The sequence below is a fragment of the Microtus oregoni genome, unplaced genomic scaffold (assembly GCF_018167655.1).
Source record: "Microtus oregoni isolate MIOR12 unplaced genomic scaffold, Mior012 000069F_ref0000032, whole genome shotgun sequence".
NCBI lineage: Eukaryota > Metazoa > Chordata > Mammalia > Rodentia > Cricetidae > Microtus > Microtus oregoni.
The window spans coordinates 6,718,405-6,746,121 of NW_024543976.1; the positions used below are offsets into that span (position 1 = coordinate 6,718,405).

A 27,717-nucleotide genomic window follows, 5' to 3' on the forward strand; every position below is an offset into this window, starting at 1 on the left:
TTCTTATGGAGGGTACTTCAGCGCCAGTGGTCTGTCATGACGGAAAATCAGATGACTGTCTTGTGAATCGCTCTTCCCAGAGCTGGGGGTGTGTTGTTCCTTCACCTTAGGAAGACACTAAAGCAAACCTGGACCATAGCTATTCGCATCCCACGAGGCAGTTCGGAGTAAACTATCGCCTCTCACCACTTTGGTCTTCGTTCCTATGGGGTTGGGTTTGTTCAGCTTACCAGACCAGATCCAGGAGACTGAAATGATAAGTCATAGTGACCTGGGGGAATTTGACCCACAAATCTCAATCCAGATGTGGATCTGAACGTGTGTCAAATACTAAATTTTCCTAAGACTAACATTTGGTATTCCAGCAAGTGGTCCTGGCACTTCTGAGTCCTCATTTGCCAGAAAGGATAACTCAAAGCCTCCTTCTGGACCTGACTCACCTTTGTGGAAGACATTTTTGAAAAAATGTTTGATAATCATAAATTACTTTTGTTTGTCCAAGCTGGTTTGCTTCTTTGTAGCTGTGTTAAAGACATGACCAGAAAGCAGCTATTGCAGGAAAAGAGTGAAAGCATCCTTCATCAAGAGACACTAATGCAGGAGCTGATAGAGACCCCGGGGGAACACTGCTTCCTGACTTGCTAAGCCTGTTTTCTTATACAACCCTTGACCACTACCCACAGTGGACTGAACTCTCCTTCTTCAGTCATGAATCAGGACAACACCCTGTAGACATGCTCACAGGCCAGTCCGATGGTGTGTGTGTGGGGGGGCAGCTCCTCATTTGAGGGTCCCTCTTCCCAGGTAACTCTAGTTATGTCAAGAAAGCTGTTTTAGTTGATTCTTTTCCTTCCAGTAAATGTTTTTCTAATTTATTTCTTTTTAAAAAGACTTCAACAATGTTTTGTATGTTTCAGAATATAAATGTTGCTATTTCTTTTCTTAGTGTTTTCTTTAGGCAAATGGAATTCTTAATTTTATTTTTCATCATTTATTACTAATGTTTAGAAACATAATTGATTTTCATGCATTGATTTTGTATCTTTCAACTTTGGAGAACTACTTATTATTTAGATAATAGTGGAAAATACATGAGCATATGTGTGTGATCATGTTACCCAAAAACAGAGAGATTTCTTACCTAATTAGTCTGGTGGAAACCTCTATGAGCAAAAGTGGCAAAGTAGCTTTCTTTGTTTAATTCTTAGTCTTAAGAAGGAAACACCGTTTGTTTCATCATTGTGCAATTGTATTTTCTTTTCTTCCTTCCTTCCTTCTTGCCTTCCTTTTTTCCTTCTATCCTCTCTCTCTCTCTCTCTCTCTCTCTCTCTCTCTCTCTCTCTCTTTGTAGATCTCCTTTACTAGATTAAAATTTCCCTTCTAGTTCTAGATTTTTTGTATGTTTTCATCATAAAAGATACTGGATTTTATCAAATGCTGTCTATCTATTGAGTTGATCAGATTGATTTTGACTCTTACTACATTGATAGTGTATATTATGATAATTAATTCCTATACATTGAAACAGCTTAAATCCTTGTATTTATCTTCTAAGTGATGAGTATAATTCTCTGCATAGATTGTTAGGCCTGGTCTGCCAGTGTTATGCTGAGAGTTTTGGATCTATATCTATAATGAGTATTGGGTTACTGTTTTTCTTTATTTTGATAGTCTTCTGTGCTTTTGATGCTCTCCAAACCCTGATCCCATAGAATGACTTGTTACTACTTCAGTCTGATTTGTGACTACTCCAGAAACATTTTTGATACTTTGTATCATTTTATTAATTTGTCCTTGTCTAGATTTATAGATACATGATTGGCCATCACTTCATGATTGAGTGTACTTAAGTAGAACCAGCAATAAGTATCCTTTCATTCCTGATGTTCATAATTTCAGTGTCCCCTTCTTCTTTTGGCCAATCTAGCCAAAGATTTGCCAATTTTATCTATCTAAAATAGAACAAATTTTTAGTTCTGTTGATGTTAATTTTTCCATTTTTAGGTTCATTAATTTCTCTGTAATACTTACTGTCTTCTTTTGGCTTGCTTTAATATCAGTTTGTTCTTCTTTTTCCCAGTCTCAGTTTTGTCTTTTATCATTTTTTTTCTGGCAAGAAGGCCATGAATTTTATTGGAATTCTTTTGTTGGGGACATATTTTTTTTTTCTTTTTCCAATTGATTAAACAGTTGCACTCTGTGTCTAGGGTTCCGTCTCTATTTTTTAATGACTTGGATGTGTTGAATTTCTTTGAGGTTGTCTTATCTATGTTAAAGCATAGTAACCAAGACAACTTACAAAAGGAAGGAAAAGAATTTTTTAATTTTTTGAAGGGGGTAGAGGGGAGACTTGCAGTTTCAGAGGGTTAGAGTTCGTGGCCACCATTCTGAGGAGCGTGAGAGCAGGCAGGGAGGCCTGGGACTGGAGCAGTAGCTGAGGACTCAGGTCTTGAGAGATAATGATAAGGTACAGATAAGGGAGTGAGGGGAAGAAGGAGGGGACAGGCTTTTGAAAGCTCAAAACCAGTTCCCAGTTTTACACCTCCTCCAACAAGGCCACACCTCCTAATCCTTCCCAGTTTCACCAGCATCTAAGTCTTTGTGGACCATTCTCATCAAACCACCACAGAGATGTAGACTAATTAATAATGTATTCCATCAGAGTGGAAGAGATCTGTTTTTGCTTTTCCCTCCCACCCCCTTTTTGTGACTATCCTCTCTTTTTCTTATTACCTATATCTTCAGGGATTTAACAGTGTTCCACATTTCTCTGAATCCCCTTTCCTTTTAACTCTTTCTTGTCTTTTCTGTTCTGCTCTCAAAGTGGCCTAACTCTAACATGAGCCAGTGATCGAACTTAGAGGATAATGGCGTTTGCCACTAAACTTGATACCATAATTTTGATCCCTGGAGTCCATGGTGGAAAAGGAAAACATGTTCTCACAAGGTTTCCTGTGACCTCCACATATGTGACCTTCACAGCACATCTGTTGAAAAAGAAAGCAAAGACAAAGAAACTCAGTGCTTGCTCTCTGTGTGCAGCCCGCTCTCAGACCCGCTTCTGTCTTGCAGCTTTAGACTTTCTGTTGGGTTCTTTTTTTTTTTTTTTTTTTTCCGTCATTATTGATCGCGTATGGTGTCACTTTTAGGAGACACTTATCATACCGTGCTCATCCAGCATGATCTCCTTTATTCCTTGAACTCTATTAATAATGATTGCTTTGAATTGTATCAAATCTGGTTCCCTGCGGCTTCTCAAAGACTGGGTGCTTCCATTACAAACTCTTTCTTCACTGGTTTTGTTGAAAACTTTAGGAAATAATACATTATAACAAGTCTATGCTTTGGCATGCTACTCAATGCTTGCCTGTTGACAAGCCTAAAATACAGTTGTTTAGTGAAGTAACTTCCCCTGGTAGCTGAATGCTTCTCCTTTGTTTCTCTGAGAAACCTAGGGCTTTGTCACCCTGGGGTGCTAGTGGTTTTAGCCATGCTTTCTTTGACTCTCCCCTTTTCTGATCCCTGTTAAGCTGTCTGCTTCTGTTGATGTCACACCCATTTGTGGGGTTCCACTAATTGCCCTCTAGTTACTTTATTGTTTTCTATAATGTCTTGGGGCATACATTGCTCCACAGGCTGATCCAGTTAAATCCAGGCCCCTTTGCAGAGATTTTTTGAGTCCAGACTCTGAGGTACTTAGGGTTCTTTTTTTCTATGGTTCTCCCAGATAAATAACTGGACTATGATTTTGCCCATTGTCCTCATAAAGCCACCTGCATCCTCTCACGCGAGAAAATTTGGCAAATTTCCATTTTCAAAGTAGTCGTAGTTCTTTCTTTCATCACTTATGTAATATTTCAAAGGTTTTTGTGGGCAAACTCTCTAAGCAGTTGCTCAGGATTGGAGCTGCAGGCAATGAGTGGTCTGCGTCTTCTCAGCTTGTCCTCACTGGGAACCTCTCCGCATAGCATCATGTTGGTACCCTAGCCATGTCTGCCCTTCTGTTCTTGGTCTGATGCCAGAGTAGCATCCACTCTACCAGACTCTCTCCCCCGTCTGTCTCCGTATGTCAGCCTCTGCCACACCAAGCAGAGGATACTAGAGTCTTTGTCTGCTTTCTTTGCCTTGACTGAGACAGAAAGGGAGGGCTATCTATCAGGCCTGCTGTCCTTGACTTCAAGGAGAGCTTCCTGACCCTAAGCTGGCACATCAAAAGGAGGAAGGAGGTGTGGCTCTTGGTAACACAGACTCTTGCTGTTACTGAGATTCCACAGACTTTCTTGAAGAAATGTTAACTAGTCTGCTTGGTTGCCTGTAGGACAATACTCACGACTTAAAATGACTGCTGGATGAAGTGGCTTAAATAATTGTTTTACTGGGGACCAGTTCAGCAGACCTTCTATTTTCTATCTCTATTTTTCTTTGTCATGCATTTATCTTTAAATTACTTTTCTAATTCATCAACTTCCTCTCTGACATCAATTAAACAAAGAATCTCTATTTTATTTGAACGCCATTATTCCACTTGGAATGTTCACCTGGGCTAGTCCATAGTCTCGCCTAATGTCTGCTGTCTTTTTTATCCACTGCATTGAAATCTCTTCGTCTCCATCTTCCCCTGAGTCTCAGCCTCTATTGCTGATGGTCAAGGTTTTTGACTGCTCCACTAACACTCTGGTGTAACACGTTACATTGGACCTGCTGGTGTTTCAGAGCTCCGGTATCTAGGTATGTTGCTAGTGAGGCAGGATCATCCAGTCACCTAAACCAAGGACCTCACAGTCACACTGGACAGTCACTGCACATCCAAGGCAGATGTCACTAAGTCTCGTCTACTCTACCTTTGAGGCATCACTGGAATGCATGCCCTTGTGAGCAGTGCAACGCCAGTGTCTTACCTCAGAACTCTTTCCAGACTGTTTTCACGGTCATCTTTCCAGCTTCACACCACTTTGTCTCTACGCTTCCAAGCTAACAGATTTTTGTAAGTACCGACGTTAGAAATGATAGTCATTTCTCTTTTTTTTTGCCATTTTTTATTGATTTTTTTATAGAGTTCTATATTTTTCTCTACTCCCTTCCCTGCCTCTCCCCTTTCCTCTTCAACCCTCCCCCAAGGTCCCCATTTCTCAGGAGATCTTGTCTTTTTCTATTTCCCATATAGATTAGATAACCATTTCTTAACTCGGCAGAGAAGGCCTTTGTGAGTGCGTGTAGCCCATCCATGCGCCTTGTGTGGACAGTGAGCATCAGGGGCATTATGGAGTATTGATGGCACAGTGAATGTCAAGTGTGTACTCAATGTCTGGCACGTATATGTGCTCAGTGATTATTTACTGTCACCATTTTCACACCTTTTCCTTCATACCTGAAAGTTTTCCCCACCACTCCAACACCGAAGTGCAGCAGTCTTTCTCTGTGCTCCCAGCCAGCTCCCAAATCATGACATGGAGACTTATTATTAATGATGCAAACTCGGCCAATAGCTTAGGCTTGTTTCTAACTAGCTCTTTCAGCTGAAATTCACTCTTATCTTTTAACCTGCCTTCTTTTATATGGCGTGCTTACCTTGCTTTGCAATGCCCATGCTGCGTCCTCTATGGCCCTCCATTCTCCTCTTCTTCCCAGCATTCTCTCTGCCCTGAAAATCCTGCCTGGCTATTGGCTGTTCAGGGTTTTATGAAACCAATCTAGTGTACAAAAAAGATTATTCCACAACACTAAAGTATGCCCGGTCCCTGCCACAGGGAACTGGTTTTGTTCTCCCCATTCCATCCTCTGCCTTTGGACTTGACTCTGCCTGCTGGATTTCCCACAGCCAGGTCTCAATGAAGGAAGAGAAACACCTGCTCCCCCATCTTCTTTTCACACTTACTGTAGAGCACTTGATACCTTTTTCACAGGCTGCTTTTGAAGGCCAGGGCTCAGGTTGTATTCACCCTGTATTGACAGCTCTGTGCTCCTTATCACGGTAAAGCCATATAGCTCCCACCCACAGAAAAATGCAGTTTTATCTTCCTTATTTGACTTGTGTGTCTTGTGTAAACTCACTGTGGTACAGATACTTTTTACATTTAAAAAGTATTTACATTTGCAACTGAATTTCTTCATCACATCTGTAAATTTTTCTTACACACCAATTAATATTAATATATTTTAGCAAAATGTTCACCCCATGAATGTAGGTCAAGTCTCTCTAACATTATGGAAATGGTTCTAGAGTGTTTTTTTTTTTTTTTTTTTGGCAGCTGCCTCTTTGTGTAGATTAGGTGCTTAGAATTTAGAGCCCCTGACAGGCATTTATTAGAAATGATTAGTTATTGGTTATTGAAAGAGGAGGTGGTTCTCACTTTGACCAAAAGGCTATGCCTTTTAGAGGCAGCGTGTGTGATGTGAGTGTAAAGAGAGCCCACGGTGTGTGTGTGTGTGTGTGTGTGTGTGTGCTCAGACCACTCTCAGGAGTCAGTTCTCTCCTTCCACCATGGGTCCTGCTGCTGAAACGCCCATGCGAGGTCACAGTTGTTCCTTTTATCCACTCTGTCATTTTGCCAATGCAGCTGTGCTTCCAAAAAAAAAAAAAAAAAAACAAAAAAACAAAAAAACCTGACATCTGGATTATAGTGAGTGTAAGTGATAAAATTGAAAAAAAAAAACCCAAATAATTCTTGAAGGAAGAGAATGAACATTATTTAGTGGCTTTTACTAAATTGCCCAAGTTGAGTCCTAAGCACTTCTGAGGCGGAGGGAAGTCATGCCTGTTGTCATTGAACATGATTTTAAAACATCTATTTCATTTTAGAACTTAAAACTATAGCAATAACTGAAGATACGTATATTTTATAGATAAATTTTACCAAAATAGCCATGCTTTCTATGGGGCTTTGAGACCAAGAGACCTCATAAAGGTATTCTGCCAAAACTCTGTCTTTAATTCCCCCACAGACTGATATTTGAATAATCTTGATTCTGTGTGAAAAACACCTGTGATTTGGGGGTTTTGCCTTTAAAAAAAAGAGGCAAGTTCTATTTCTTCATTAGGGCCTTTTCTGGTTTCCTCTGTGTTTGTAGCTGCATTTTCTCCTGATGCTCTGCTGATTTGGGAGCATCTATAAGAGAAATCTTGTTGTTAAAGAACAGAAAGATTTCCGAGCAAAGGCTGGGAGCTGGTTCAGTGGGTAACACGCTTGCAACCACCATGCCCTGGGAGCTGGTCCAGAGGGTAACACGCTTACAACCACCATGCCCTGGGAGCTGGTTCAGAGGGTAACACACTTGCAACCACCATGCCCTGGGAGCTGGTTCAGAAGGTAACACGCTTGCACACCACCATGCCCTGTTTTGATGGGAGTTCTGGGGGTTTGAACTCGGGTCCTGCCTTTGCTTAGTTTTCTGATTTTAAGAATAATGTATGTTCAATAAATATAACTGAGAAAATGCCAAGCCTTACCAGAAAATTTTTGAAATCATGGGAAAATATAATCAAAAACCCTTTGCTATCCTGTTTTATTTTAATTTCATACTGAGGAGTAAACCCAGGATATCACAGATGCTAGACAAGGTTGAAGCCAGCATATCACAGATGCTAGACAAGTTCATTGTTAGTTTTCCTTTTAAGAAAGGTGTTATCCATCTCACCTTGAACTTGTAAAACTTGTGAATGCTGGAGAAACAAATATGTGCCACCACACTATGGTACCAGCCTCTGTCTTTGGTGAGCATCTGTTCTTTTAAGACCTTCTCCATTAACTGCTTCACCAAATCGACATCACATGACAAATGAGGGGTAGGATTAAGGTCTTCGCTCAGCTGCACTTTCTTCTAGGATCTGTATCTTCCTACTATGTTTTATGCCACACTGTTTCTCTGGCTATGAATTGCAACTAGCAACTAACTGCATACAATTTTGGATTCAACTACTAACCTCTGGGGGCTTCTATATGTGTCCCCTATTGGAGCAATCATGCCTACCTCATCAGTGACTTCATCTTTTCAGAAAGCAGATGTAACAGGGCCCCATATATGGACAAGTGATTTATACTTGTTCATAATGTCATTACCAAAAGAAATCCATTCTTTCTTTTAAAAATTATTCTGCTAATATTTATATGTGAATTCATCACAAACGTATAAATCCATTTACCTGATAAAAACAGGATTTTTAACTTTATGAACATGGAGGCAAGCGTTGCCTGGACATATTAAAATTTTCCAAATATAATAGAAATCAAACAGTATTTTTAAAATTCAAAGAGATTAAAATTAAGATTTATGTGATTTAAAGAAATTCTTTAAAGTCAAAGCTCATCAGCAGTCCATGACAGACACACAGACACTGGCAAAAGCAATAGCAGCTGACGAAGAATGTTCCTACAGCCTTGCCTGCCTCCTCCAACCCTGACAGCTGAGCCCTGCGATTTAGAGTTGGACGCCAGTTTAAGGTTTATCTTCATAAGAGATTTGTGAGTCTAGGTTTATCGAAGCATGAGCTCCTAAAGTGCTGTTCTGCCAACAGAAGTGATGTGGGGGAATGAAATAGTCACAAACATGACTGAAGCCTGTCCTCATCTGCCAGAAGAAAGGAAGGACCCAAACTGTGTCCACACTCCTGGCAGCTTCAACATCATGCCGGTTTTGTAGCTCTTGTTACTTTTTATATTTTCCATAATTCACGTCTACACCACTCCTTAAGCAAACGGTCCCTGGGGTTGTGTGAGTGTCGTTTCTCTAAGTCAGGAAACTTCCTTCCATAGTGTTCTTCCATGGAACTGGCTGTGTCCCTATTGTATAACGCAACGTGTTTCAAGTAGAGAGTCAAGTTTGAGATGCGTTTTTACAATGTCCTGTGCATTTGACATTTGATTACTATTTGTATTCTCTTTGCTTAAGAATACTATGTTTCATAATTATAAGGTACCTACATTATTTTAATAAAGTGAGCATTCATTCAACAGTACTCACTAGTAAACTGCTGTGTACACACACACACACACACACACACACACACACACACAAGCAAATGAAACATTTTCTGGTGGATATAAAGAGGTTTCTGATATATTTGATTGAAAAAAATTCAAATAATTGCATAGAAACTTTCAACCTGAGAGTATGTCATTGACTCTAAGGCCTCTGTTAATTGGAGTCTTTTACGTCAGGGCCTCTTTCATTATTTCTACTCTCAACGCGTTTTTACCCAAGAAATGTTCATATGACCAATATAAACTAGGTGTACAAATAAAACCTTAACTGTTCATAAATTATAAAGAAAAAATTTAAAACTGATTTCTTTTTGTTTTATGTGTATTGCCTGTGTGTACTAAATATAGTATGTACATGCAGTGCCCATGGAGGCCAAACAAGGGCATTGACCCCTCCCAGGAACTGAGATATAGACAGTTGTGAACCACCATATGGGTGCTGGGAACTGAACCCAGGTCTCTGCAAGGGCAGCGAGTGCTCAGAACTGCTGGAGCCGTTTCTCTGGTTCCAGGAAATTTATTTTCAAATGATTCTTTGGCATACATATAAGTTTACCAATCATTAACGTTAAAAACTAATTTGCATATGGAGCTGGTGTTCTTGTTTATTTTTACATGGATAATTAGGTATCAGCTCGATGAGTATTTGATACGACAGAACATAAAGCATCTTCAGTGTTTTCCAGAACTGGTTGATAGTTGAGCATCACCTGAATATGTGCTAGAAAGCAGCAGAAATAAGTATGGAGCCATTTCAGAAATTCTTAGAAACTCTATGCTAATCCTAAACTGAAATTAAAGTCATGACTTTTCGTGAAACCCCAAATCAACTACTCGTACAACAATTTTAAGACCCCAACATTCTAACATAACACAATCCATTATACTTATAGACACATGCTGAGACGTGACAGTTGGGAAACATTCTGTCATTCTGCCTATATTTTCCATAATCAGACCGTCATTCAATCCCTGTAGCTGGGACGGTACCGTGAGAACGGCAGTTTATAATATTGAGCAGAGCCAGATTTGAGCCCAGGTGTAGCAGGCAGTCACTGTGAACATGATGGCATGTACCGTGCCAAGCGTGCCCATGGTATGCTAAGAAGCAAGACCACAGTGAAGTCCCGTAGTGCAACCTGGGCCAGTGCTGGCAGAATTACCTCGGATTCTTTACAGGTGTATTCGTGAATTCCTTTCTGGCCACTGAGTGTTCAGAAACTTTTTACTATTGCATGATATTTTGCAACCGCACATTCGATAATGCGACCCCGTGTGGGCTTTCGACCGGTGACCTATGAGGCTCTAAGAGCTGGAGTACCAACCAATTGTGAGACTGCTTATTCCGTTCTCTTAGTCAGCAAAGGCTGATTTCAGTTTATCAAAATATCCAGTGGAGGCTGGGGGGGACTTTGATCACCATAGCAACTCAGGGACGTGAAAAGGGAAACACTGATTCTCACTCTCCCCTCTGTACATGCTGAGGCAAGGAGAGAAGATACTGTGATGTGCAGAGCAGCTGTTGGGGCTGGCTCCACATTCCAAGTCTTGCTTTATCGGCTGTATGTGTCGCATGCTATAGTTACATCTTTGCAAGGGACAGAGATTTGTTTCTTCCCATGTGTCTGGAAAAAAGCAAGTTGTATTTGACAGGCAGCACTGTGAACCAGTACAGGCCTGAAGAATCAAAGGACCTGGCTGTTTTTAGGGACCTGGCCATTTTTTTTTTTAGGGATCTGGACCTTTTAGGGTCCTGGTTACATTAGGGACCCAGCCATTTTAAGACCACAGTGAAGTCCCATAGTGCAACTTGGGCCAGTGCTATCTGGCTTAACTCGGATTCTTTACAGGTGTGATTCGTTAAGAGTCAAAGGAAGAAAATGCTTGATAAAGGAGTCTTCATAGGAAAGGTTTTAAGTTTGGAGATAATTCAGACTGCTTGAAAGACTTAAAAGGAGGGAAACTGGAATGCTGTAATAGTTCTATACATAGCTAAATCTCTGTTAGCACTGTTCTGAACACTTTAGTGCCACCCATGAAGAGACTGTGTACTGTGGGAGATGCTGTGAGCACTGGTTCCTCACTGTGCACTGTGGGAGATGCTGTGAGCACTGGTTCCTCACTGTGCACTGTGGGAGATGCTGTGGGCACTGGTTCCTCACTGTGCACTGTGGGAGATGCTGTGGGCACTGGTTCCTCACTGTGCATTGTGGGAGATGCTGTGGGCACTGGTTCCTCACTGTGCACTGTGGGAGATGCTGTGGGCACTGGTTCCTTACTGCGCACTGTAGGGAGATGCTGTGGGCACTGGTTCCTCACTGTGCAGTGTAGGGAGATGCTGTGGGCACTGGTTCCTCACTGTGCACTGTGGGAGATGCTATGAGCCCTGGTTCCTCACTGTGCACTGTGGGAGATGCTGTGGGCACTGGTTCCTCACTGTGCACTGTAGGGAGATGCTGTGAGCACTGGTTCCTCACTGTGCAGTGTAGGGAGATGTTGTGGGCACTGGTTCCTCACTGTGCACTGTGGGAGATGCTATGAGCACAGTTCCTCACTGTGCACTGTAGGGAGATGCTGTGAGCACTGGTTCCTTACTGCGCACTGTAGGGAGATGCTGTGGGCACTGGTTCCTCACTGTGCACTGTAGGGAGATGCTGTGGGCACTGGTTCCTCACTGTGCACTGTAGGGAGATGCTGTGGGCACTGGTTCCTCACTGTGCACTGTGGGAGATGTTATGAGCACTTGTTCCTCTAACAGAGAAAGAAGTCTTCAGATAAAACCTGTGGGGTAAAAGACTATAGCACAGATCAGATACCATTCTCAATGTAACGTTTTAAATCCATGATTCCAGGTGATACGTGTTTGTCGTCTTGCAGTTAAACTCTAACAAGTATCTCTAAGTAAGTCCCATATGTGAATTATTTCTTGGATTCAGTCCTGAAAAATATGATGGTTCTCACTAAAATGAGTCATTTCTGCAAGATGACTCTGTCCTTACCAAGATAGACTTCAGTATAAGACTGAATAACTTGGCCGGGCGATGGTGGCGCACGCCTTTAATCCCAGCACTCGGGAGGCAGAGGCAGGCGGATCTCTGTGAGTTCGAGACCAGCCTGGTCTACAGAGCTAGTTCCGGGACAGGCTCCAAAGCCACAGAGAAACCCTGTCTCGAAAAACCAAAAAAAGAAAAAGAAAAAAAAAAAGAAAAAAGACTGAATAACTTAAAAGCACAGTGTGCAGTGCCTTAGGAGATGACTCCGTGGATAAGAGCTCTCTGTGAGGTCATCAGGACCTGGATTTGATGCCGCAGCATCCACATGAGAAGGTGTGTATAGTTAGTCCCCAGTGCACGTAGCACCAGGGTTGTGGAAGACTGAGACAGGAGGGTTACTATGACTTGCTGGCTGCTAGCCAAGCTCCAGCTTCAGTGACAGACTCCATATGATATAGCAGGACAGGATGTGTGTACAGATACATGCATCCCCAGACACACACATGCAAATATATCACATGCACATACAACACACAAACACACACTCAAAGCAAGAAAATGACCCTACTCAGTTCTTTAAATAAGTAAAACTTTATCAATATAATAATTTGTATTTCCTTTCATCCCTAACCTCCCTTACTTACTGGGAATAGTGACTGCTACATATACACAGGGCACCTAATCTCTTTCTGGTGCTGCTGTAGCAGTAGGGCTCAAAGCCAGGGCTCCACATACACTAGCCAAATATGCTGACCCTTGATATATACATAACCCCCACCAGTGTGATCACTAGCTGTTAAATTTTGGTAGTGCTGCTTTCTTTCTGCAAAATATTTCAGTTTTCATTATGGTCCCTTTATGATTTCTGCTTAGTAGTGATATTTCCATGTGTTCAAATATGTGATATTCTTAGTGAGCTTCATAATTACAAAATGATTTTTAAAAGTTCTTAGTTATCAGTGTTGTTTTTGAGAGAGAAAACATAGCATAAAGCAAATACACTCGAACGTGAACAGTACAGGAAGAGGAGAGCTACAATTCTCTGAGAATCTAAGATGACAACAAAGCCAAGAGAAATGGCTTCGCCATTGAGCAGTTTTAACCCCGTCACTGCCCTCTCCCATTCGTCCTCAGCAGTGTGCTAACCCCCCATTCGTCCTCAGCAGTGTGCTAGCCCCATCAGTCACCAGCCGCCACTGCAGGTACTGTGAAAAATGGTGCATTCCCAGACTCGAGCCAGGCACCACGGCAAGATGGAAATGCAATTATGGAGCCTCTTCTGGCAGCCAGACTGGTCTGCTCTGTACAGATTATGATTTTGAAAAGTATTACTACATACTTAAGTTTTTCCAGATATTTTCACTTAAAATGTTAAAATGCACTGATTTATATAAAGACTAAGATTTTTCTGATCCATACTAATACAGTCTATCTTTCAGAGCATAGAACCCTATTAGACATTCAAAGTCATTATATTTTATATTTTATGTGCTCACAGATTTACCTGCCCTAACTATTTCATTAACTATTCGTTAAAGTTTTCACAAAGACTTGGTGGTAATTCAGGACTTAGACACTAATGGGCAGACACTACGTTTTCCAATGTTTGTTAAGAGAGTGTTTTTGGCCGGGCATGGTGCCGCACACCTTTAATCCCAGCACTCGGGAGGCAGAGACAGGTGAATCTATGTGAGCTCGAGGCCAACCTGATCTGCAGAGCGAGTTCCAGGACAGCTTCCAAAGCTACACAGAGACACTCTGTCTTGAAAAGTCAAAACCAAGAGAGAGGGAGGGAAGGAGGGAGAGGGAGGGAGGGAAGGAGGAAGGGAGGGAAAGAGAGAGAGAGAGAGGGAGAGAGAGAGAGAGAGAGAGAGAGAGGGAGAGAGAGAGAGAGAGAGAGAGAGAGAGGGGGGGGGAGGGAGGGAGGGAGGGAGGGAGAGAGAGAGAGAGAGAGAGAGAGAGAGAGAGAGAGAGAGAGAGAGAGAGATTGAGATTGTTTGGGCAGCCTCTTCCAGGTTAAAACATCAGCCAGCTTTCGATGTTTTACAAGACCGCCTCTCATTTGTCACTAGAGTCAGGTGCCTCTGTGCCTTAGAGTTGATACTTTCCTTTACAAAGTCATTTTTACTCTCCCACTAACCTCAAACCAGTGCATCCCACTGGATCCTTTCTTCCTTTCTGTGGATAGCTCATGTCTGTGTTATCCTGACCAATCAGTGTGGTGGAGACAGAGAAGGGTTTCACGTTGGACCATTCCAGCATGCGCAAAGACCTCTGCAAGGGTTAAGCCTCTTGAAATGGCTTAGTGATGAGCAAGACCCTCTAAGCATCCTAACACTGCTGGAAGTGTAGGGAAGATTACTATTGGGTCTCCACTGGATAATAGAGCTAGTGTGGCTCTGCTTAAACTTCTAATCTAAACCCAGACACTGGCAGAGCATTGGCTGCTGCTTGTACACATCACCCCATAACTACAAAACCAGCAAACAGGAAAAAAAACGCGAAGTTTTAAAGCTGTACCTAACATTTTAAAATTTTTCATTGTCCATAAGATGACCCATGCTCCAGTTAGGGTTCTCAATTGCCAAAAATATACCAGAGGAAAAAATTCAGTGTCTGTAACTAAAGATAGTAAAAGAGGAATGTTGTGTAAAGTATTGTGTATGTTATAGGACAGGACCTGCGGGCAGTGTGGGGAAAGGAGAGTGGAGACGAGGTGCTGAGGAAGAGAGCCAGGAAACCCACCCAGGTCCTTCCAGGTCCTTCCAGATCCTTCCTCTATGCTTCGCTGCCACCATTGTCCACTTGCACTGAAAACATATGCGAATATGCTTTGTATGATTCTCCCACCAAGAACCACACAGTGGAAAGCTCTCTCAATTGAAAAGAAAGTTTGGCGCTAGACAAGTTAGGTATATCTACACTTTGTCTACATAGCTCAGGATTTACTTTCAGTGTGAGCTTTGAGAGCTCTGTAAATTGTGGGAGTTTAGCTTTAGAATGAAACTGTGCTGCAAAATGTGTTAGGAACAGTTAGGGGGATCTCAGCTGTTCAATTTTCTGCTCTAATTTGGTAGCATTTGACTTTGTTCCTGAAAGGTATGATCATTTAAGGAAGTCCGCCCCATGGGTCTTAACATTTAGTCTGTATATTAATTAAAGTTGTCTGCAGGTACCTAAGAATTGGGATAATTTTCTTAGTGACTAGATGGAAAATAGACAAAGACCTTATATACCAGAAATGAAATTGTGGAATGCATGATTTTAAGTCCAAAGAAGACTTTTTTTCTAATAATAAGTGTCAACTTGATATTATTTGCTCAATAAGGAGAGAAATTGATAAATGATTGATTGGTAAGAAAGATAAATAGATAGTAGGTGATGGATATGTGATAGTTAGATGATTGATAGGTAATGGATAAGTAGCACATGACTGATAAATGGTAGATGATTGACAGAAAGTAGATGCGTAGATCTATAGATGACAGACAATATACAGATAGGTAATATGTAGATTGACTGATAGGTAAATAGATACTACAGCATAATAAGAATCACACTTCTCAAGATGTGATTGAGAATCACATCAGAGATGAGCTATCAAAAGCCTGAATAGAATTTTTACAAATTGGTTGACTATAAGATGTTTTTGTGTCTCTGATTTGCTCGCGACATTGCGAAACCCTGAAACCCTACTAGGTCTCCTTCAATGTACATCACTGGGTGTGGCCGGCTTTCAGCCTGGTTCTCCATGGAGGCCAGAGAGCTGCAGGGAGATGATCTGAGCAGATAACCTCAGAGATAATCAGAAACCCCTGGCTGCTCCTGATCAGATCAGAGTAGCAGGGCTGGGAGCAAGACTGAGTGAGAGCCAGGAAGCGAAAGTGCTCCCTCCAGCAGCCCACAGACAGACAGACAGACACTGTGTTTTTGTGTTTGACCATTGTGCTTTTTGGTGAGGTTTTTAAAAATGGAGGGTGTTCTTTTTTCCTGCAAGGCATTTCTGTGGATTTGGTATTTCTCTCTGAAAGTTAATTTATTACTGGCTGCCCAGTATTAGTTTTCAGGCTGTGAGTACTGGCTTTGATTCTAAACCAAGCTTGGGGGGGTGGGAATTTGAATAGTGTGGAGACCCACTCTGAAGGAGGTTTGCTCTTTCTTGGGAGGACCCCGCTATCCATCTTACATAAGCGGGACCACTTTATCCATACACTTGTTACACGTCCACAGCCTCTGCTCCGTGGACACTCTCCTGCTGTATGGGGTTCATTTTACAAACAGAAATGGAGGGAGGTCAGCTACTTGAAGATCACAGGCAAGTTATTGGTGAAAGCTTGGGTTCTAGAACTGCCAGGCAGCCCCTCCCCCATTCCCAGGCCTTGAGCTGGGTGCTCCTACACAGAGCGGCAGAATGTAAGACCTTGCTTATTGGGGTTAAGAAGAAGCATTTAAACTGCTTGAAAATCTCAGTACCACGTGAAATAAACGTAGATGCCTCTTGATATTGCTCTTATGCATATTCACATGTAAGTTGTGTGTTTGTATGTGCGCACACACGCGCACACAAACACACAATTTCCTCTGCCCTGCATTGCTTACAAAATCCTGCATTGGAACATATGAACTAATATTCTAGTCCTGAAATGTGGGCTTTTGTAGATAGAAGAACAATGCAAGGAAGACAGAAGAACCTTGAGGCTGTGGACATTTAGAAACACAATCAGCACCATTAGCGACTTGGGCAGTAGTATAGGATCTACAGCGGATTGCTTGTGCATCATAGCATGGCACAGGTTCCGATGTTCTCTGAGATATTTATGGGGGCAGTGATGTCATCTGGAGGCAAGCCAGTCACACAAAAGGTATGCTTTCACTAAATCTGTTTCAGGCAGCCACAGCTGAGGATATGACAGGGCCTTGCGTGGTGAGAAAGTCAGATAAGTGTTTGCCAAAGTGTATTTCACCCCACACCGGTCTTCAGGAATACTCCTATATTAAACATTTTTATGAGCAAATAAATTTTGAAGACTGCCTACTATAGCCTCCTCTTGGCAGTTAATATGCACATGAGTACATTAAACCACTCCTGAAAGTTAGTGGCTACAGCCAAAGGAGCCAGTTCTCTTGAACTTGAATATATTTTCTGATGTTTGACCACAGAATTTTTTTCTGACAAAATATTTCTGATGCTTTGTGTAACTGGTAGGCCACTGCCCACACACTGAGAAAGGCTGAATTACACTCTACCCTGAACCTCAGGCAATCACTAACCAGGCCAGGGACTAGCTTGGTACCTTAGAGTCATTGCTTGTAGGTGTCCGGGAACCATTTCCTATTGGTTGATAAAAGAATGAGCCAAGAAATTTGGGCTCTTACCTAAAAGCCTCCTGATGAGACTAGTTCCTCAAACTTCACAGACATCATTTCCTCATGTGTCGATCCACAAGCAGACCTCTTTGTTTCTAGGTTTTGGAAGCTAAGTTATGGAAAATGATTCGCATTTAAGTCATCTGTTACAGTGCTTACATGCTTTCGATGCTCCATCTAGGATGGACTGAAACTTTATGAGCACCCATGCAATTCTTCAAGTTAAACTGAGACTTTACTGTGCAGTCCAACATTATCTTCTGTAGATAGTGTGTCTGGCTTCTTGGGCACTGGGTTAGCCTTTTCTGTCGTCCACCTGGCTCCATCGCCACAGCCTCTTTCAGCACTGAAGTAGCACTTCCTTACATCCTGGCCGTGCAGAGAGCGCCAGCAAAGCTGCTGATAAGGACTTGAGTGGGCTGTACTGCCGCTCTGCAGAGGAGCCGCTGAAAGAGAAAGTCCATAGCTGAGCATGATGTAATATTAGCAACTGTGAAACAGCAAGATCTGGGCAGTGGCTCAGAAGTCTTAGACACGGTGGCTCCTGGGTCACAAATCAAAGTACCCAGTGAAGCATTTAGTAAACGAGGCTAATTCATCGACAGAATAAAGACCTTACAGTCTGAAAACATGGCAATGAACAGATGGGCAAGAAAATGGTTTTAGCTCAGAGCATGAGCTATTGATCTAGTGTGGAACAAACTCTGCCGTGATAATCAAAGATGCTGAAAGATAGAGAGTGTGATAGTTGAGAATATGGATTTGGGGGTGGGAACACGGCTCAACCAATAGAGTGCTCACTGTGCAAGCGTGGGGACCTAACTTGGATTGGCATCACCTATATAAAAGAAAAAATCTGACACAGAGGCAGGAGTTGGGGAGGCTGCGGCAGAAGGATCCCCGGCTGGCCAATCTAGTGGAGTCAGAGTTCCTAGTTCAGTGGGAGACCATCTCGAAAGACAGTGTGGAGAGCAATGGAGAAAGACATGCAGCATTGATTTCTAGTCTCCTTATACATGCACATATATGAACACGTGCACACAAAATCTTGAAAAAGAAGCAGGGATTTGATGCGAGATACAATTACTTATTCACAATCTGCATCACTTAGGCACCAACTGTGTTACTTTGGGCAGTTTTGCTTAGCCCGTGTAAGTCTACTGTGACCATCAGAAAAAGAGTTACTTGTATCACCAAATAGGGCTGGTCACAGATGAAGCAGTGGTGCACGCATGCTCTACACAGACTTCATGGTGGGCACACACAAGTGTGTGCTTTGTCCTCCGTTCATGTGTCGCTGTTTTCCCCTACCCACATGACAATAAAAAGGGAATTGCTGTACAACTGCTAGGGTCTTTGGACTTTGCATTTGGTCTTTGGCGTTTGGATGCAGACCAGCAGGTAAGTCCTGAATGTTGCCATGTTTCATTGCGCTCTGAATCTGTATGTCCTCAGGCACACAGACCCTTCTAGAGCCATTCCCCCAGCACCAAGTGCTGTTCTAATTTCAATTTCTCTGTGGTGTTGGGAGATAACCACAGGAGCATATATAGCTAGAACATTCCGGGATGATGTAAATAAGTGTGTTTTCTAGTTTGGTAGCCACTAACCACTGTGTGGCCTCTGAACACTTGACATGCGGCGAGTGTGACTGAGGAACTGAATGTTTGTTTTATGTCACCCATATTTTAAGCTGCAATTGAGGAAACCACACGTGGCTACTGGCTGCCGCTCGTAGCCACGCACTGTGCGTGCTGGTAAACCGCAGTGCAGTGAGACTTTGAAGCATTGCCCCTTGATTCTCTAAAATGATCAATTTCGTGTCACAAAGTCTCTCCTTGAAAAAAAAATCATATTTATTTATTTATTTTGGTTTTTCAAGACAGGGTTTCTCTGTAGCTTTGGAGCCCGTCCTGAGCTCTTGTAGACCAGACTGGTCTCAAACTCACAGAGATCCACCTGCCTCTGCCTCCCAAGTGCTGGGATTAAGTGTGTGCCACCACTGCCTGGTTGAAAAAAAATCATCTTTTTTTTAAACAGCGCAGAAAGTTCTTTTCTTTGGTGACCTTTAGTTCTTTTACCCAAAACTACACAAGGGCTGTGGCAGATTCGAGCTTTACATGCTGTTAAAGACGTGATGTTTAGTAGACTCTGTTGGTGCCAATCTAAGAACTATGTAAGCAAAAACTACAATAAATTAATGAATTAAACAGAATAAATGAATAAATAAATTTATTGTGATAAACTTTATTATGATAAATTATTGCTCTCTGAAAAGCAAAGATTATATTTTATTTGTTTAGAACAAAATTGTATATCTACCAATAAGGCAAGAGTTTGTTTTCATTTTTTTCTCCTTAGTTGCTTTGTCTGTTTTTGAAAAACTCTGTGTTTCCAGAAGGTGCTGTTTCTTCTTTGTATTTCAATGTACCCTTTATCTCAATTTAATTTTAATTCTTAATTATATATAATAATCTTAAATCAGCCAATGCTGTGTGTGTGTGTGTGTGTGTGTGTGTGTATGTATGGTGTGTAACTCCATGTGTGACTTAAAGTGTGTATGGACATGGAACCAGACATCAACATTTTTATCTTTTAAAAATTGTATTTTGTTTCGATTAAGATATAATTATATCACTTCCTTCCTTCTCTTTCCTCCTTCCAACTCTTCCAATGTCTTCTATTCCACTCTCTCAAATCAATGACCTTTTTCCTTTGATTGCTAATCTAACACTAACATATACATGAATATATAAAAACTCCCTGCTGAGTCCATTTTTGTTGCTTGTGTGTATGATATCAGAGCTGACCAATTTTTTACTGGTCATTTATGTCATTAAATAACCATTTATGGGGCTTATTCTTGGGAGAGACTAATTGTCCTTCATTGTTGCCTGTAGTTCTTCTTTAACTAGGGGTGGATTTCTGACACCAACACCTTAACATGTCTACTGATGTTGTACTTATTCCTGTCTTGTGTAGGTAGCCATATCATTGCAATATCGTGTATGGGTGGCTTCACTCTCATTTCTAGAAGACAAAATCTCACAGTAGTCTTCTTGGTGCTCTGGCTCTTATGCTCCTAGTCCACACACACACACCACCTTCTGCAATACTCCCTAGGCTGTAGATGCCAGAGTTGTATTATAACTGTATCTGTCAGGGCTGGGATTGACCTTTGCATTATGACCAATACTGACTTTCTGCTATCAAGAGAAGCTTCTTTGATGAGAGTTGACAACAGCAGTTATCTGTGCTTCTAATGGTAAGTATTTAGAATGTGGTTAGGAAATATGCTGGTTTCCTAAAGTGGCCGTAGTAGGTTGTCTGCCAGGATTCATGACTTCACTAGCACTGCATAGTTGGCTAAGTTTCTAGTACCAGGCATGGCTTCCTTCATGCTGAAGGGGCTTTAAGTCCAATTAGATAACTGCTGGTTACCACCACGATGTGAGTGCCACTACTGCTATGTTGGTAATTCTGGGGACTCATAGATGTCACAGCAGGATAAGACTGTGATTGCTCTCCTCCCTTGGCATCCTGCATTATACTATCTTGTCCTGTGAGAGCTAGCTCTCAAGGAGGGTGCTATCAGATCAGAAGCCCTGTGTCTGAGTTGTACAGTGTCATCAGCAGTAGGGACTTACTTTCTGCCTCTGAGAGACAACCAGGGATAACAGCAGTAGTTTATATTGTTTTGAGGATCACTTGGACCACCCTAACTAACAACTTAAAGAAAGCATCTGTGACCTGGTACTGGAGTTCTTATTAGATAATCTTTGGCTCTTGTGGGGAATATTGTCATCCCAGGTTGCATAATTTCATTGGAAGATTGTGTGTGTGTGTGTCTGCATGCGTGTGTGTAAACATACTTACAGGTATTGTGTATAATTGTAGGCACATATAAAATAATGTGATTCCTTTAGGCTTTATCAAGCATCCTCATCGTTGTTTTTTCTTCTTCCCTTCCCCCTACCTGATTTCACCATTTTTGCCCTTCATAGTCCCCGCCTGTTTTATTTTTGAAGACATCATCTCTCACTGATTGAACCTGGTGCTCACTGATTGGCTATACTGGCAGGCTAACAAGCTCCAGGTTCCTATTGTTTGTGCCCCTGCCTTCACTTGGGTTACAGATCTACAGGTGGTTTTTACGTTGAGTGCTGGGGACCAGATGCTCAGGTCCTTGTACTGATACATCAGGTTCCTTACCCGCTGAGCCATCTCCCTAGTCCCTCATCGAACTTTTATTACCTTCAGATATTTTTATTGACTAATTTTGTTATTTGATAATTTCATAAATATATAATGTTTTTATGATTATTCTCCCCTTTCCAGCCTTTCTTATCACTCTCATCTCATCTCTCTTTTATGCCTCTCAAAATGAACCCCTCTGCTACAAGACTTTTGGTTTGGTCTTGTGACCCATTTATTTTAACCAGAGCCATCTGTGTAACATTGGTTTGAAACTACGTGAGAGTGATGGGGGAGGGGGGTCATGAAAGCAATTATATGCACTGCTCCTCACTAAAACTTTAGTTCAGCAGTAAGGGTTAGGGTTTCCTGAGTCCCTCCCCAACCCACGCCTTAATGTTACTGGCACCACCTGTATGGACCCTGTGCAGGCATCTGTAGCTCTGTGTCTTTGCTAGAAGATGTTGTTTCATAGATTTTGCTTTGTTTTCTAACTCTGGCACTCTTTCTGCCGTGCCCCCTATTGGGCAGTGCTCCATGAGCCTTAGTGAGGACGGAATAGATTGCTTTGTTAGGATAGAACATTCACTCATCACTTATACTGAGGACCTTGTACAGCCATGAATCTCTGCTCATCACTGTTCACTAGCAAGGGAAGTGTGTCTGAATACACCTGAAAGTGGCATTTGTCTGGGGGTAAGCATACATGTTTAAGGACAGCCTGGTGCTTTGTCAAGCTAGATAAACAGCAGTATTCACTCCCCCCTTAGTGCCTATGACTCCCTTGCCATGGGGTTTTGTCCAGGTCTCTAGTTCAAGGTCTGTCTTTCCTTCTGTGGAGTGGGTCCCAAATCCAATCAGAAAGCAAATGGTTAACCTCATAACCATAGCACACCTTAGGATATAGCTTACTTATTTAGTCGATTGACCTAATAAGATCATAATATTCACAGAAAAGTAAGACCATTGGTACCACGTCTCCCTAACTGGCCTGCATAGCATTCTCTGGCGCCATGAAAGCTAGCTGGACAGGAGGAAGTTTCCAGTTCAGTCCTAGTCATTTTCTCCATATCACACATCCAATATCTATAGTGTCTTCAGTACTAGGTCTTCTCATCTAACTCTGGTGGTACCCCCCCCCCCCAAAAAATAGCACGAGCGTGTATTGTTTTAAAGTCCCTGGGCCTTCTTCATCAGCAGCTCAGAGGTATCTCACCTTTGGCATTGGGGTTCAATAATACACACCCTCTGAGAACAGCTTTTTCTGGCTATACAAGGAGGTTCCTGTCAAATTCCTTTTTAAAGAATATAAATGATTTTCTAAAATACGGTTATGAGATACTAGGCATCTATAAGGCTCTTTCATATCCACTTTGTTTTGGTTCATCTTTCCCCTCCTCTCCTCTGTCATGATGTATGCTTACAGTTCAGTATCCTAGCCATCTTGCATCATATGCTATATACAGTGCTTGGGTCCACTCATCTAAGAATAAATCTCATATGCAGATTTGGGGCCTCAGACTCAATTTAGCCTATGATGTCATTTATCTGCATGCGTTGTCCTGAAAATGCAGATTTGTAGTGACAGGGCTTGGAGAGCAGTTGTCTAGGACTGGGCTGGTAAAAGACATAAGGAATGTTGGAAAAGTAGCAAAAATGTTCCCGAACTGAATTTCAATAAATGTGCCGCAATCTTCTCATTGTGTGTTTCAGACAGATGGATTCATGACTTGTAAGATATACCTAAATTAAGTTGTTTGTGGGAAATGAAATGCAAGGAGTTGCCAGATATTTTTTATGAGCATGCTAATTGTCCTGATGTTTAAAAGCATGAAATGAAGAGCTAGGGAGATGGTTCAGCAATTAAAGATGCTTGCAACCACAAGTTGAAAGCCCACTGGCCTGAGTTTGATCTCTGGAGCATAAGATAAAGTGGAGAGCAGACAGCTGACTCCACCAAGTTTTACCCTCACATCCACGTGTGAGCCATGGCACACACGCCTCCCCCCTCACACATCATGCAATTGAACACAAGCAATGAAGAAAAAAAGATAATGAGTTTAAAAACAAAATCAATAAACGAAATGGTCTAAAACAAGTTCTCAGCCACTCACGTTTCACTTAGATATTAGAAAATAAAAAAACAATATTTGTGCTCCTAGGCTAATTTAAAAAAGTAAAATTATTGGTCATAACCCAATGAGGAAGTTATTAGTTTCTCATCCATTGGCTCCAACATACCAAGTTGATGAAACATTCCTATGCTTGCTCCCACCCTGACCCCTCATGCTTAGTGGTGTGGACAATAATATTTTGTTAATGGTGAAACTTTCATAAAGAGAATACATGATCAACAAGCAATTGACTAAGGCATGTATCAGATTCTTGCTCATAGCCAAGGTCCAAGTTGAATTTAGGGACAGAATACTTTAATTTGACCTAGAATTTAAATTCCTCTTAAGTATGCACTTTTGTTCTTGTGTTTGACAGTTGCTGCATGCCTAGCTAAGGATGCAAATTTAAACTTTAAAGCTATTTAAGTGAGAAAGAAAAGTGTTATTGCAATAAGTAAGCTCCTGTGGATTTGATGCAGAGGAAAGTGTAAGCCATAGGAGGAAGGCATAGGCAGTCTGTTGTTGGAAGGGCGCCCAAGGTTGCCTGCATCTGTTCCGCCAGAAAGATCATTGGCAAAGATACACAGCTGCTTGTGTCCACTGAGAATGTGCCAAGAGGCCAGCCTTTTCAGTAGGTGCTGTGGGGAGATGAAGGAATGAGTCTCCTGGCCAGTTGGTTTGCTTGAGGATGGGTTAGAGGAAGGCCCCACAGGCCTTTTCCCTGGGGATCAGAAAACCTAAAGTATTTGAAGATAAGAATTTATGCATGCACCTTACGGAGTCATAATCTTAACATCTTTTGGTAATAGAGTTTTCCTATATGTTCAGAACTTGATATAATTGAAAACTGCAAACCCAATATTTAAAATGGCAAAATATGGGTTTTATGAAGATTTTAAAAAGTTATGACCTGGAAAATACTTATTCCTAAGTTTGCTATATCTTTCCATATACATAAAAGACTTTTCTTCAAGAATTCAGCTTGCAGCCAGTACATCTGCTGTTCTTATGAGGAAATTAAAATAAGCTATTTTTGTGGAAGTTAAGCTGAGAACGTTAAGCCAGCTTGTGCCAAAATACCCATTCAAGATTTTGTTTCATTACATTGAATTTACTTATCTTTATGTTAGCTCTCTAAGGACACTGAACTTTTAAAATACCCATTTATTTTGTACAAGGAAGCCTCCTTTTTCATTAAACACGGTTTTATGTGGTTTTAAGTTTTGTTTGACCGTGCACAACCTTTATATGCTGTAACACATCCTACATGCCATTGTGAATGTCAGATTGTTATCTAAGTTTGGCATTCACATTCGCAGGTTTGTATAAGACTCAATACCACTAGTCTTTGCAGTGAAAGCCTGGGAGACGTCTTTCATTCCCAAAGGGTGGTCAACGATGAGCTACAGTCTTTCTGGAGAGAAACCTTTCTTGTATGTGTTCTGACTTTCAGGGCTACTGGGAACCATTATACCAATCGGTCATTAGGAAACTAACTTTTCTTTCATTTCTTACGTCTTGCAAATCCACAGCAGTAACACTCAATGGCTTTCTTATTGGTGGTTCAGTTCTGCCTACAAGAATGTTTACTAGTTCCCCCAGATTATTTATTGAAGTCAATTTTCAGCATGAGGAAAGTAGACTAGAAATACCCAGAGCCAGCTTTGAGTTGCCTATAGTCTGATTCAGCCTTCAAGCTTTGAAATGCATGTGGATCCCTTGAAAATTTTGTTAAATAAACTGAGTCTGAGTCAGTGGGTCTAAGGGCGGGATCGAAAGTGATACCAAGATAGGTGGACCCCAGATATTGACCTTACACTTTGAGGTGTAAGAGTCCTGACTTCATAGGAAGGTCATAGGAAGGTCATATGAGTGACTGTATATCATGCACCCGTCACACATTTACCCAGACTTTGGCCACCATCTATAGCAGCAGAGGATAACGGTTATCTAATACAGAACAAAGAGAACACAACACTGCCTAGCCTGTAGAGAATTCTTGACATTTCTAAGCTAACCATAAAGATACAGACTGATACAGAGGTAGACATCAGCTTATGAGACCTAACTATTTATGCATTGTTTAGACTGCCCAAATATGTTTTTGATATGCAAAACACATTTTCGTCAGGTCACTTTGGCTTTCTAAACTCTTGACCACTTAGTCTGAAAGGAGAATACTTAGTGGGTAAGGAGGATTAATCCTTAATGAAAATGCCTTCGGAGCCCAGGTGGGACTTTTGAATGCACACTAAGGTTGGGATTAAAGTAGGAGGGTCCTAAGAGGACAGATGCTTTATCCTATCTTGCAATGTGACACATTGAACTTAGCACAGCTAGAACGTCCACGTTTTTCAAGAAAAACCTGAAATACAAGTTTCTTGTGAAATTTCCCGTTTTTACAATGTTTACTACCAATTGAAATTCTTTAAAATCATCCAAGCCAAGAAAGCACATCTGGGTGCCATGAGCCATCGGCTGGCAATGCCCAGTGCATAATCCACTGTGGTCTCTGAATATACATCTCACGACTGGAAGTTATAAATTTTCAAAATGAAACTCACTGCTCTTCTGTCCTTGGACGGCTCAGAAGGAAGTTTCTGGTTTCTGCCTCTGGTAAACGGGGTCTTTAATGCTGCCTTTCCTTCTCCTCTCTCATTCCAGATTACAGGACAGGCCCATGTTTCACACAAGTCAATAACCAGATGTGCCAGGGGCAGCTGACAGGCATCGTCTGCACGAAGACACTGTGCTGTGCCACCATTGGACGAGCCTGGGGTCATCCCTGTGAGATGTGTCCAGCCCAGCCTCAACCCTGTCGCCGGGGCTTTATCCCCAATATCCGCACGGGAGCATGTCAGGGTGAGTCTGTTATGTTTACCATGCCAAGTGCCACCTCTTTGACTGGAGTCAGCAAACCAGAAACTGTTTATGGGAACCTTGAAAACAGTACCCACTGCTGTAAACGAAGACTGCTTCTTCGTTTCCCAGTTGCCCTGACCTGAATAATCACACAGAAACTATATTAATTACAACACTGTTTGATCAATGGCTCAGGCATATTTCTAGCTAGCTCTTGCACCTTAAATTAACCCATTTCTATTTGTCTTTGTATTGCCATGTTTCTGTGGTACTATGTCATTTTCTACATGTCTTGTTTCCTCTCTAGCAGACTTGCCTCTCTCTCTCTTCTTTGTCAGTTACATGGCATCTGCCTGACTCTACCTTCTTTCTCCCTGAATTCCATTTACTTTTTCTGCCTACCTATATTCTGCCCTGCCACAGGCCAAAGCAGGTTCTTTATTAACCAATAGTAATAAAACATTCATACCATACAGAGGGGAAATCCCACATCATGTTGCCATGTGGATCTGTTCAGAAGTATGACAGATGTAGTTTATATTTTAGTCACCTAGTGGAAAGTTTCAGTTCTTAACATTAATGGAGAAGAATAAGATGATAAATAAAGAAACTTTTAAAAAAACTAACTCCTAAAATATGTAATGCAATGAGAGGGCAAACTGCTCTATGTCCGTATTCTGACGGCACAATTCTTTCCACACCCATAGTGCACTACATATACACTTTATTGTCTGAGAGAAACTGATTTCTTCTCTCTCCTGATCATCCATGATGCCTTTCTCTCCAGGTAATCTCCAGGGCCTCCCATGCCTCATAAGTGGCACTGTACATATATCAAGGGCAGATCTGGGGCCTGAAGCTCCATGGCCACAGAGTCCAACCCAAGTACCTAGACTGTGTAATATGATTTCTAATTGGTCTTAATAATAAAAACGTGGAGTCTGATATTCAGGGGTGATCTTTATCTTTAGTCACCTAATGGAAAGTTTCAGTTCTTAACATTAATGGGGAAGAATAAGATGACAAATAAAGAAACTTTTAAAAAACTAATTCCTAAAATATGTAATGCATATTACATGATGAAAGATCAGAGAAGCAGAGCAGCCAGCCACTAGTTCTTACCTATACAAAATTCTCAGATCGAATGGGGTATACTGTCTCTACAAGTCCTCAGACTGAATGCCTTCTCTGCTAAACCTCAGACTGAAT

The 27,717-nt window shown here is 41.6% G+C and overlaps 1 protein-coding gene across 2 annotated transcripts in view; it reads left to right on the forward strand.

Moving 5' to 3' along the window:
* LOC121440619 (fibrillin-2-like) overlaps positions 1–27,717 on the forward strand; it is a 197,161-nt gene that overhangs the window by 26,512 nt on the left and 142,932 nt on the right. For both annotated transcript variants that reach the window (XM_041641392.1, XM_041641393.1), the window contains exon 6: positions 26,311–26,508. In XM_041641392.1, coding sequence (XP_041497326.1) covers positions 26,311–26,508 — 198 coding nt within the window. The remainder of the gene's footprint in view (positions 1–26,310; positions 26,509–27,717) is intronic.